The sequence below is a fragment of the Brassica napus genome, chromosome C4, assembly GCF_020379485.1.
Source record: "Brassica napus cultivar Da-Ae chromosome C4, Da-Ae, whole genome shotgun sequence".
Lineage (NCBI taxonomy): Eukaryota > Viridiplantae > Streptophyta > Magnoliopsida > Brassicales > Brassicaceae > Brassica > Brassica napus.
Genome location: NC_063447.1, coordinates 56755796 through 56768097, shown reverse-complemented (window position 1 = coordinate 56768097; position 12302 = coordinate 56755796). Strand labels below are relative to the sequence as shown.

Sequence of the window (12302 nt, the reverse complement as noted above, 5' to 3'; positions counted from 1 at the left end):
AGGATTAGTGACATCCCTTATATATTAACTGAGGAACATTTGAAAAGATGTAACCTCAATTTTGTATTAATTAAAAAAGGCCCCAATGCATAGGTGGCACTCAATTAGGTAGTCAATTACATTCAATTGAAAAATAAGTAGGTCCACATTCAATTTTTATATGTTGTTAGATACATAAGTTGGTCAAACTATATGATATAATGATATGATATGATATTTTCTTTCCTTAAATAAAACCTACGGAATTACCATAAATGACTAATATATATATGACAATTAATGAGTTTAATAATAAAGATTTGATAACAATGTATATCTCCTCCATCATTTTTTGTTTAATTTTATATTATTAAAATAAATTAACAAATCAAATTAGCTATAAAAATAAAATTTAGATTTTTTCGTATATGTTATATTTTGAATTTTTAAAAACGACAATAAATGACTAAAATTTGAAAAGATGTAACCTCAATTTTGTATTAATTAAAAGAGGCCCCAATGCATAGGTGGCACTCAATTAGGTAGTCAATTACATTCAATTGAAAAATAAGTAGGTCCACATTCAATTTTTATATGTTGTTAGATACATAAGTTGGTCAAACTATATGATATAATGATATGATATGATATTTTCTTTCCTTAAATAAAACCTACGGAATTACCATAAATGACTAATATATATATGACAATTAATGAGTTTAATAATAAAGATTTGATAACAATGTATATCTCCTCCATCATTTTTTGTTTAATTTTATATTATTAAAATAAATTAAACAATCAAATTAGCTATAAAAATAAAATTTAGATTTTTTTCGTATATGTTATATTTTGAATTTTTAAAAACGACAATAAATGACTAAAACTATTAAAATTATTATGTTAAAAATTAATGATCAATTGGTTTAACATTTTTATTATAAGAAGATACACATGATTTTAAAACCATATGAGTAAAAAATATCATTTAATAATAAAATAAATAAAAATATATATATATATATATTAAACACTATATACCATAAGATTACAAAAATATTTTAATATTAAAACTTTCAATGAATTTTCAAGAACATTTATAAATTATAAATTTATTAAAGATTTCAGATTGAAAATTTTGTTATCGATGATTTAAATATTTTGTTATAAAACGATATGAACGATCATAGAACTGTATGATTATAAATTCTTATTTAATAAATAACTATACAAAATATACTATTCCTAGAAAAATAGGTTGGTTCATCTTAACTTATATTACACTTTTTATTAAATTAACTATCGAATTGATAAATAACGTACCAAAAAATATTTTGCACTTTCCTTAAATAAAAGCTACGAAATTACCTAATATGATTAACGTATATGTGAAAATTAATTATAATGAATAATAAATATTTGATAACAATTTTTGTATCTTAGTTCTTTTTTTAATTTTATATTATTAAAATATATTTAAAAATCACATTAAATATATAATAAAAACATTTATAATTTTTCTTATATGTTATATTATGAATTTTTCAAAACGTCTATAAATTATTAGAAATTTGAATATCCCCACTCTGAAAATTTTGTGATCAATAGATTATTTTTTTTGTCATAATAAGTTACAAATGATCATAAAATTGTATTAATATGAACTTTTATTTAATATTATAAGAAGATACACATTATTTTAAAACCATATGAGTAAAAAATATCATTTAATAATAAAACATATATATTTATATATATATATAGATTATACTATATACCATAAGATTACATAAATATTTTAATATTAAAACTTTCAATGAATTTTCAAAAACATTTATAAATTATAAACTTATTAAAGATTTCACATTGAAATTTTTGTTATCGATTATTTAAATATTCAGTTATAAAATGATATGAATGATCATAGAACTGTATGATTATAAATTCTCATTTAATAAATGACTATATAAAATATACTATTCTTAGTAAAATAGGTTGGTCCATCTTGACTTACATTATATTTTTTATTAAACTAACTATCTAATTGATAAATAATCTACCAAATTTTTTTTTGCACTTTCCTTAATTAGAAGCTACGAAATTACCTAATATGATTAACGTATATATGAAAATTAATTATTATGAATAATAAATATTTGATAACAATTTTTGTGTCTTAGTTCTTTTTTTTAATTTTATATTATTGAAAGATATTAAAAAATCACATTAAATATATAATAAAAACATTTATATTTTTTCTTATATGTTATATTTGAATTTTTCAAAATGTCTATATATTATTAGAAATTTGAATATTCCCACTCTGAAAATTTTGTGATCAATAGATTATTTTTTGTTATAATAAGTTACAAATGATCATAAAATATAACGCATATGAATTTTTATTTAATAAATATTCAAACTAAATAATATATATATATAAACACTAATGATTTAAAGCAACAAGATTGGCTGATCAATTTAGTCGCCCAGTTGAAATCTTTCAAAAGTATGTGAAAGACTAAAGTCAAAGTAAATATTGATTTAGAATAGTAGTTATATTTTACTAACCAAATACCGAAAAAACCGAACCGAACCGAAACTAACCCGATATCCGGGTTGAACACCCGTAATCCAAATGAAGCCAAACTATTGTTTCATTCTCCAAAATATAATAAAAATAATAACTTAATCCCGCGCAAGGCGCGGGTCTTATCCTAGTATATAGTATTAAGGTTGAGTTGCACTTGTTATTCGATGTAATTTGGAGTGAAAATAATATGATAAAAACTTTAAGTAAAGATAAAAGTTAATTTTTTTAAACTGCTAATTGGTAATATTTTTGAAGTATAAATTGCACTAAAAATTTAATAAAATAATTAATGTATAAACATATGAATAATGAAGTATTTATTAAAGATAAATAATATTTTTACTTTATAATTGATTGGTAATGTTTTTACTTTATAAATTGTAGTAAATATTATTTAAAATTAATAAAAATTATAAATACAACAATAATAACAGTTATTACTAATTTAGTAAGCAAAATAGATTAGAGAAATTTTAAACATAGTAAATTAATCATTATTTAAATATATATACATAAACATATACATGTATAATAACAAAAAAAACTCTCATGTAAACATAAATTTATGTATGTAAATTTTAATTACCAAAATAAATTAACAGTTTAAATTATAAAACAATTTTGTTTAAGTAATCAAATAGAAATAAGAAAGCTTAAGAAAAAAACTGGCTTACAAATAAATAGATGTATACAATTATTGAAAATATTCATTAATTAACCCAAAGTAAATATGGACAATTGTCATGTTTCAAAAGTTGATAAATTTCTTTAGAAAAAAATAAACGTGGATAACTACCAACTCAAGTTAACTCAAACTCTAATACATGTCATTTCCTTTGATGTTGATTTATCATTTGATTTGTTGATTTTGCAAAAGAGATAACTCAAAAATATAATTCAACTTTACCACATTATAATGCAAACACAAACTCTGATAACCAAATCATGATTGGTAACAATTCTGATTAATATTCTTAACTCAAACTATATCAAATATACATCATATTACCAATCAAAGCCATAAATGGATTTGAATTAGTCATGATTGGTTAGGATTAGTGTTTTAAAAATAAATAAAGCTAAAGTCCTAAGTTAAAAGCCGAACCAATTTGTTTGTTTTTTTTTTTCTGGTTCAAAGTTGAAATCGGAAACAAATCGAAAATATAGGTCAGTTCCAATTTTCACTCTATTTATTTAATGATGTTTGTTTCAACCTTTTTTGGTAGGGTTCTTTTCTGTTCTATTTATTTTCTTGGTTCAGTTTCAGTCAAATTGATATTTTTTTATCTCACATTCGACTCTTATTTTGGTTTGTAATGGATCAGTTTCTCACGGGTCTGTTTTGTCTCTGTTTAATCACATTTATGCTTTTGTTTTTTTGGCTCTGTTTGGTCATGAACATGCATATATATGATGAGTATGGCTTGTAATGATCACTTCTTATGATTATGAACCCGTACTACTGTACTAGCGATGAATGTCGTCTCTTTATAGCTGCCGGATGGTTACCCGACATAGGACCTTTGCCTTTCTTAAGAGTCCTAAGACCATCTTTATTGGTGTCCTTAGACAGAGTCCTAAACTATATTGGGCTGAGAAATAAATGAAAAATACAGAAATTACAAAAAAACATAAGTCATTTGTCCTTAATTAAGAAGTTTTTTGAGATGGTCCTTAGTAACAGCTGGCGAGCTTTTTTCTTCCTCCTCCTCTGATGATTGAACAATGGTGTTCTATCTACCCATTTCTCGAAACCCTTAAACCCTTCTAAAACCATTTAGTGAAACAGAAGTAAGAGAGAATCATCTCATTCCACGAAAAGATTCGATTCAGGTATTAAACTCTCTTACGGAACCAAGCCATAGGGTTGATGAATTGCTTTCTGCTTTGCTTAAGAACAGTAGCTCACAGCTTCTAGTCAATGATTCATACGATGTTGGTGTTTGGAGTGCTCCAAAGATTGAACAAGCATACATTTTAGATATGGATTCGGTGGAGAAGTTGGCTCAAAAGTCAGTGGGGGCTATTGATTTAGTTGCACACCAGCTGTTTGATCAAATGTGTTTAAGAGGAAGAAGAGAGAATCAGCAGAAGATCATGAGTAAAATGCTAAAGACATGGAAATTTAAGTTCAAAAGAAAGGAGTTGACTGGAACCAAGCCACAACTTGACCATAATAATCAAGGGTCACATGCGAACATTGGAGAATGCAAAAGGTATTGATGGGAAAGAGATTCTCGGGTTTATCTCTTTGTGTTAGAGTGTGGGAACGGGGTGGTGTCTTCATTAAGCTAGCTAAGTGGAATAGATTGGAGACTTGTCATGTATATGGTTGGCTGATGAGAGTGATAGGTGTCGGTGATGTCAAGTTTGTCAAGAACCAGAATGCAAGTTTGCTATCTGTTGTGGGTGTGATGAACCTTGCTGGCCACGAAGTGCTAGAAATGCAGGAATGTTTTTATAAAACATGGAAGGATAAGTACAAGAAGATAGAGCACAAGGAATGTTCCAAGAGTTGGTTCGTTTTATTTTCAGAATCAAACGTAATACAAGTTTTGCTTCTTCACAAATTTCACCTTCTTCAACAAATAAATTTCACCTTCTTCAACAAATGAATTTACCCTAAGGACCAACATTAAGTCCCACCAATAATCCTAATTTTCATTAAAAGTCATTGACATTGTCCTAAGCTAGAAATAATAATAAAAAACACTAAGGACCAAAAAAATAGGGACATGGATAATCATGCCCTAAGCCTCTTCTTCTTCATTGTTAAAATTGTCTTCATCACAACAGTGCGGCTTTTTGTTATAACCAATCTTGTTTTGATGTTAGTAATCAGAAAAAGTTTTACATCACAGTTAAACCTTTTCAAGATGGAGAAATTTTATATAATAAAAGAAGATCTACATTAATCAGGATATTCCAATTTCTAAACAACTCAAGGTTTTGAAAATCAACACGAACACACAGAACATGTTAAAGTTATTAAATTCATTTTGTCTGGACAGACAACTAAAGAAAGCCTAAACTAAAGATAAGAATATCATTAGGCTACTTCCAGGGCATTGAAAGGTTGTTGCTGTTGTTGTTGTAAGGTCCTCCTGTGCTCTGCTGAAGATGGCTTCCATGTCCTCCACAAGATGACTCACTCATTGCGCCACGAGCCTGCTGGCTATTCGGAGTCGTCAGTACATGACTTGGGGCCACACGGGGTAATGCCGGACTTGCTAGTTCCATTTGTCCCACGTGTTCTTTTTGCCCGTCTGGTATGAAACTCCCAACAACAATCTGTCATTCGAGACCAAAATGTTATCCTTACATTGTTCAAGTTTGTATTAGAAGAAGGGAGATGTTACCTGAACAGGTGATGCTGCTATAAGAAGACCAGCTACACAACCACCTAAGACATTACCATCCGGAGCCGATAAGGACACACTTAGACCTCCCGTCCTGCTTCTGTGACCATTGTTCTCCAGCAGTAGGAACGATCCCGACAAAGACAGAATCTCAAATCTCCCCTAATGTTAAAAATGTTAAACAACTCACTAAGGGTTACGCAGCAAGTGGTCAGAGACAAAGAAACAGAAGAATCTAGCAAAGCCTAATCTTAATACCTCGTATGTAACGGTACCACCGGATGTAGCGGCCTGGCGAAGAGTCACGTTGGAGATAGCTCCATTAGCAGACAGGACGCACACAGCTCGTGGTCCGTTCTGAGAAAACGCCATTATCTTTGATGATACATCCTGTGTCCCCAATCATTAAACAAACGTCAGCATTTAATCCTGTGCAAACACAGCCACACGCACACAACATAATCTTTCTCAACGTAACAGAACCCTGATCAAGTTCAACACTCTCTTGTTCACCAATAATGTTTTGACCTTAAACACAGTCTAGACATTCACATGATTTAGAGAGACCTTAATGAGTTAAAAGAGTTTAAGACAAGGCATCTCAGCAGTAAATAAGGAAATTCAAGAAGATAGAGAGACCTCTCCAGTGCTCACGGTAAGAATATGAGGCGTGAATCCCACTCCTGTCGACCCTGCAACAACAAGCACAAAGGAGAGAACAAACATTCAGAGCTCAAGTTACACAGCTATAGTGAGAAGCCATTGAAAGATGGTTGAAGAAGATACGTTAAGGGGCATAAAAGTAATTTGAGAAGGAGATTCTCGAGGTCCATTGTTTACCATATTCACACCATTTATACTATATTCTAATAGAGATAGCAGCCGACAGGGAAGATCCAAACCCACCAAAAGATTCCAATAAAAGAAAAATGTATATAAAGTTTACCTAAAGCTTGAAGCTTTGGCCTGTTGCTAGACCCAGAAGGTCGTCCTCTCATCCTCTTAACAGAAGGCGAGGCTCCTCCACCTCCGCCTGAGCCACCACCGTCTCCACCACCACTAGGTTGGCTAACGGTGTAAGAAGGAGGTCCGGGAACAAAACCCAGCGACGCCTCGCCGCTGCCCGGTTCGTACTTCCTCGGTCTGCCTCTTCTCTTCTTCACGCGCTGCTCGCCTCCGGTGACGGGCACGTTCATGTTCAAGCCGCCGGGTGAGTGGCGTTGGTACTGCTGCTGCGGGGGTGGAGAGTCTGAGCTCATGGGCTTGTAGACAGCGGTTCTGTCGGCGCCGGTGAAGGACAGCTGCATGTTCTGAGAGTTTTGCTGCGGAGGAGGAGGAGGAGGTTGATTGTGTTGGTGGTGGAGACCCATTGGGAATGGCATTGGTTCTCTGTTCGCCGCCGTTAAGCCCGTCTCAGATCCGGACATGGTTCCGTCACTATCAAACAAACAAAAAAGGAAGCCCTTTTAGCAGAAACTTCACCACAAACCCAGTTTCCACTGAAGCTCTCAAGTGAACACTGTAGATGGAGAAAGTTCGAAACTTTAAACCTCAAACCTAATCAAACTACTGCACCCGACAAGGAGAAAGATCCGAACTTTTTAACAATTCTGAATCCGAAAAGATTTTTAGATCTCTAAAACAAACAAAAAAAAAACTTTGGAATTTCCGAATTAGAGAGTTAAGATTAAAATAATAAACTTTAAAATATTAACAGAGGATTAATTAATTATTTTCCTTCAGAAAGTCAGATAACATTGAAAAAAAATTGAAAGAAAGAAAACTTACGATAACTGCGAAAATTCAGGGAACAAAGCAAAGAAGATTCCCTCTCCCTTCCCTGCCTACAACTATATTAGGGTTTTATATTTTACTTTCCAAGCAGGAAAATATATAATGAGTTTCCTTTTTAGGATTAAATAGGGATTTTCGCGTTGCTCAAAGAAAAAAAGTAATAGGGATTTTCGCAATTCTTAATATTTTGGTCTCTACTATTAAGTTAACTTTGTAACTATTTTACCAAAAAATAAAACTATGTAAATATTTTACCAAAAATAAAACTATGGAATTATTTCCTTTCTCTTCTTTTTTTGGGAATTAAAATGTAAAGACTAAATAGTAAGAAAATATTATATTTACTACTATTTTAGTAAATTAGCTTCTAAAATATACTCTAAGTAAATTTAAATTTTCATTCAGTTAATTGTTATCTAATTTTTAGTTCTTCAAATGATATAAATTAGTGTTTTTACCGAGGATGGACAAAATTTGATGTATTTTCTTATTTAATTTCTTTATGTTTTATTCTCGGTTTCAAAGTTTTGATTTATATAAGATGCATTTTGTATGATATAAAATGCAATTTATTTGTGCTTCTATTTTGTATATTCATATGCTAACGTCTAAACACCACCCATCCATTAAACCGTGTCACTTTTTTTTTTTTTAACTCAACTTCAACTTTCATTCACAAAATATATGGATATAAAGATTTGACCACAAGAGACTTATACCACACATACATTGAGGCGATCTAATAACACCCGGGATCACTTAATTGGACCCAACGCTATCTAACCGAAGCTTCAATGTACATTGGACCACAATGAGTGTGAGATCACTCCACGACCCGGAATGATCCACCTCTTCAACCTCCTAATTCGACCTCTTGGTACAACAACGTTTACTAACACAACAAGATTACATACTTCACCGAAACTAATTAGGAACTAGCTAAGGATCCTAATGATCGATATTAAAGCTCATGACCCAATAGCCTCTCCACCAAAAAGGTGCATAATCGAGAACTCCTCATCCTCCTGGTCTTCGAACGTTGTGACCCTCAGCCTAAAAACAGACACAAGATCCGAATGAAATTCGGGTTTCGGCTACATAAAGCGCGGGTCGATATAGCTCATCGGGATTTCAGATAAATGGGACTCAAACCAAAGGATAAGACTTTCAGGCGCTAGGGTATAGAGCCCCCACCACGAACCACCGCTAGCATAGCTTCCTCTTGACCACTTTAATCGGCAGGAGTCATTGTTCGTGTGTTTCCCAGAACCGAGAAATCATACTCTGTCCACTCGCCTTAGAATCTTCCTCCGCTTGTCTCACCGCCGTCTAGGGACGTAGATCCAAACAGCTGAGGGTGTCTCCTGAAGCCACGCGCCATCTCCCGGACCGGAGTCGCCGGAAATATGGAAAGGGGAATTTCTCCAATAACCCTAAAAGCCGAATTTCTTCCTCCCCACCGTCTCGTTGACCTCGCCGCGACTCCAAGCACGCCGGATCTTACCACCGTCAGTCTCAAACAGAAACTTTAAGAGGATTTTCCGACCCAGAGCACACAAGCATATTGGCCAGGATTATGTAGGAGGACAGAAAACAAAGAAAAAAAAAGAGAGAAAGGAAGAAGAGACACCTCCGGCGCCGGATTAGCCGAGCCGGAGCTAGGGTTCCGTCTTCTGAGAAGGAGAGATGCGAGAGAGATTAAACCGTGTCACTTTGTCATACTTCTTGAAGAACGTAGGGATATAGATCCACACTTCTTACGATGAAAAATAAAACAATCGCATTAAATAATATTCCAGTGCAGCTCAGTACTGTTCGGTTCATTTTGCTACTAGGAATGTTAATAAGTAAACTACAAAGTACAGGAAGAGATCACAGTTTGAAACTCAAAAGTGCATTCTAACTTCTAACACTCTGCTCTATCTTCGGCTTTCCTGGATCTTCTTGTGTGGAAGAAGATGTTTAATTGATCAGTGAAAAGCAGATTCTTCATTTCCTCCAGCTGTTTCCGGCTTCTCTCCATCTCCAAATCCAATTTCTCGAAATGTACAATCCTATCTCTAATCTTCATCATCTGTCAACCCTCAAAATTCTTAATCAATCCTAGGCACCATCATACAAAAGATGTTTAATGGGAAGTTGGAGATACTGACCTCTACTTCTACAATCTCTCTGATGGCTCCTTCTACCTCTTTCTCTTCCTTCTCAAGTAGAGATTTAGCTTCAGCCACAGCTCTCTCTGAGTTGTTACCATTGATCTCTGCGTACCAGAAAACAAAGTGTCACTAGTGTTGAAATGAGACAGAAATAGACTACAATTATGTTAGCTATAATCCGTGATACCTTGTCCGTTTGGGTCTCCACCAGCGTTTTTGCCAGCTTCGTGGTCTATATCAGATAGAGCTGTCACTGCAGCTCGTGCTGCTGCTTCTGCAACTTTTGTGCCAGCCAAAGCTGAAAGAAAAGCAGCCTGGAGAAGACATAATAAGAAGAATCTTGTTAAGAGATAGCCAATGAAGCATAACAACTGAGATGTAATACAAGTAACAGGTACAAAATATCTAATACCATAACTAATTCCTACATTCCCTTTAAATGACATATATACAGTAATTACAAGAGTCCAAGAACTTAAAGGTATTCTACAGCTATAGGGAACAGAACCGTTGTTCTCGACATTTACATAAGTAATGGAACAGAACAATGCAGAAACCGGACTATTCTTCAGCAGCCTAACGACAGAACCGATTAGATTATTAAGTTGTACTTCGTTAGCAGAAAGTTTCAGTTTTCGTGAATAAGACTAACATATAGAGAGTGGGCTCAGATAATAAAACTGTAGTGAACAACATCAAACCTGAGCCATAATTGGGTTGCTTGCATCCGCAAGAGGCGTCAACTTCATCCGCTTATTATCGGGAGAAGACGAACCGTCTTTGACTCTTCCTTCAGACTCAGGATCAGCAGAGCCCTTGATCTGATTAAACGTCTCCAAAGCATCCTCAGAGTCAGAGTCTTTTGCAAACTGTTCCCCGAACGGAAGCTTAACAAACTGAGAAACACAATCCTTCTCGGTCCTACCAGTAACATGCGACGCAACCTTCTTCCAGTCATCTCCATAGTGCATAACAGCTTCCAGCAGCAGCAGAGTCTCCTTCTCAGACCACCCAGTCTTCGACTCCTCGCTAAGCTCAACTCTCTTAAACTCCGAGGAGTTAATACCAACACGATAGTTACCACGAACATAGCACCTCGCACACAATGTCAACTCATACTGCAAAAAACAAAAACGTGCTTAGTTTCATAATGCCACCATCATCATCATCAAACATCAACTACTTAATTTCAAAATGCCATCATCATCATCATCAACTAATTAGTCTCAAAATTCCATCATCATCAAGATCAACTACTTAGTTTCAAAATGCCATCATCATCAACTACTTAGCTTCATAATGCCACCATCATCATCATCAACATCAACTACTTAGTTTCAAAATGCCATCATCATCATCATCAACTAATTAGTCTCAAAATTCCATCATCATCAAGATCAACTACTTAGTTTCAAAATGCCATCATCATCAACTACTTAGCTTCATAATGCCACCATCATCATCATCAACATCAACTACTTAGTTTCAAAATGCCATCATCATCATCATCAACTAATTAGTCTCAAAATTCCATCATCATCAAGATCAACTACTTAGTTTTAAAATGCCATCATCATCAACTACTTAGTTTCAAAATGTTATCATCATCAACATCAACATCAACTACTTAGTTTCAAAATGCCATCATCATCATCAGCATCATCAATTCATCATCATCATCAAGAAGAAAGAATCAAAACCTTTTCAGAGGCGAAACAAGCAACGCTGCACACTGACTTGCAGCCATTACAGATCCTCTTGGCGGATTCTTTAACCGTCGAGGGAGGCTCAGAAGCGACGGCCTCCTTATCGTCCCACTTGAGAGGCTTAGCAGAGGCGGAGCTAGAGTAGTTGATAAGCCCCCACGAGTCAAGGAAATCAAAGACGCGGCGAATAGAGACAACATCCCCGACGAGAGTCCTCCTAACGTCGGTGAAGCTAATCTTCTGAGGATGTTCGTCTCTGTACTGCTGGATGATCGAGTTCCTCAAGTAGAGGTAAACCCTAGGGTTCTTCGAGGAGGATCTCGAATCGAAGAACTCCGGTAGAGACCTGACCTCGCATTCGTTGATCTCGTTCCATGAAAACCAACCTAATCGCTCAAATTCATGAGAAAACAAGTGGATAATAATGAATCGGAGGTTATGAGGCGTAGGGGGACTTACGAGAGTAGCTAGGTATATAGATGCGATCGGTATCGGAAGAGGAAGGAGGCGGTTGAAGGGAGTTCGAGGATGCGGAGATTTCCGACGGTGTTTCGGGTATGATTGGACGAGAGGGAGTAATGGGGGGAATTTCGCCAGATCCGCCGGGAATTGGAGCGTTCGTGGCCATGAGTGTTCGACAAAGTAAGGTCACTTCGCCGGAGAAGAAAGAGAGGTAGAAAGAAAAATAAATTAATTAATTGATTTAACGAGTGTA

At 34.2% G+C, this 12302-nt stretch overlaps 2 protein-coding genes across 4 annotated transcripts; both read right to left on the bottom strand.

The window, feature by feature from the left end:
• Nucleotides 1–5433: 5433 nt before the first annotated feature.
• On the bottom strand, nt 5434–7874 carry LOC106375836 (AT-hook motif nuclear-localized protein 10-like). 3 transcript variants are annotated; one of them, XM_013815839.3, is made up of 6 exons: nt 7720–7874; nt 6878–7368; nt 6571–6623; nt 6190–6321; nt 5932–6093; nt 5434–5863 (listed from the first exon to the last, which is right to left on the bottom strand). In XM_013815839.3, exons 2-6 carry the CDS (start codon nt 7356–7358, stop codon nt 5627–5629), a joined length of 1065 nt encoding a protein of 354 aa, XP_013671293.1. In that variant the 5' UTR covers nt 7359–7368; nt 7720–7874; the 3' UTR covers nt 5434–5626. The 3 variants fall into 3 exon arrangements, with proteins under 3 accessions (XP_013671293.1, XP_013671295.1, XP_048610945.1); XM_013815841.3 differs by having other exon boundaries at nt 6878–7450; nt 7720–7854; XM_048754988.1 differs by lacking the exon at nt 7720–7874 and having other exon boundaries at nt 6878–7649.
• A 1614-nt stretch (nt 7875–9488) lies between these two features.
• On the bottom strand, nt 9489–12302 carry LOC106448827 (SWI/SNF complex subunit SWI3B). The gene is made up of 6 exons (XM_013890655.3): nt 12047–12302; nt 11582–11973; nt 10583–10999; nt 10069–10195; nt 9879–9985; nt 9489–9799 (listed from the first exon to the last, which is right to left on the bottom strand). The coding sequence occupies exons 1-6, from the start codon at nt 12213–12215 to the stop codon at nt 9632–9634; spliced, it is 1380 nt and encodes a 459-aa protein (XP_013746109.3). The 5' UTR covers nt 12216–12302; the 3' UTR covers nt 9489–9631.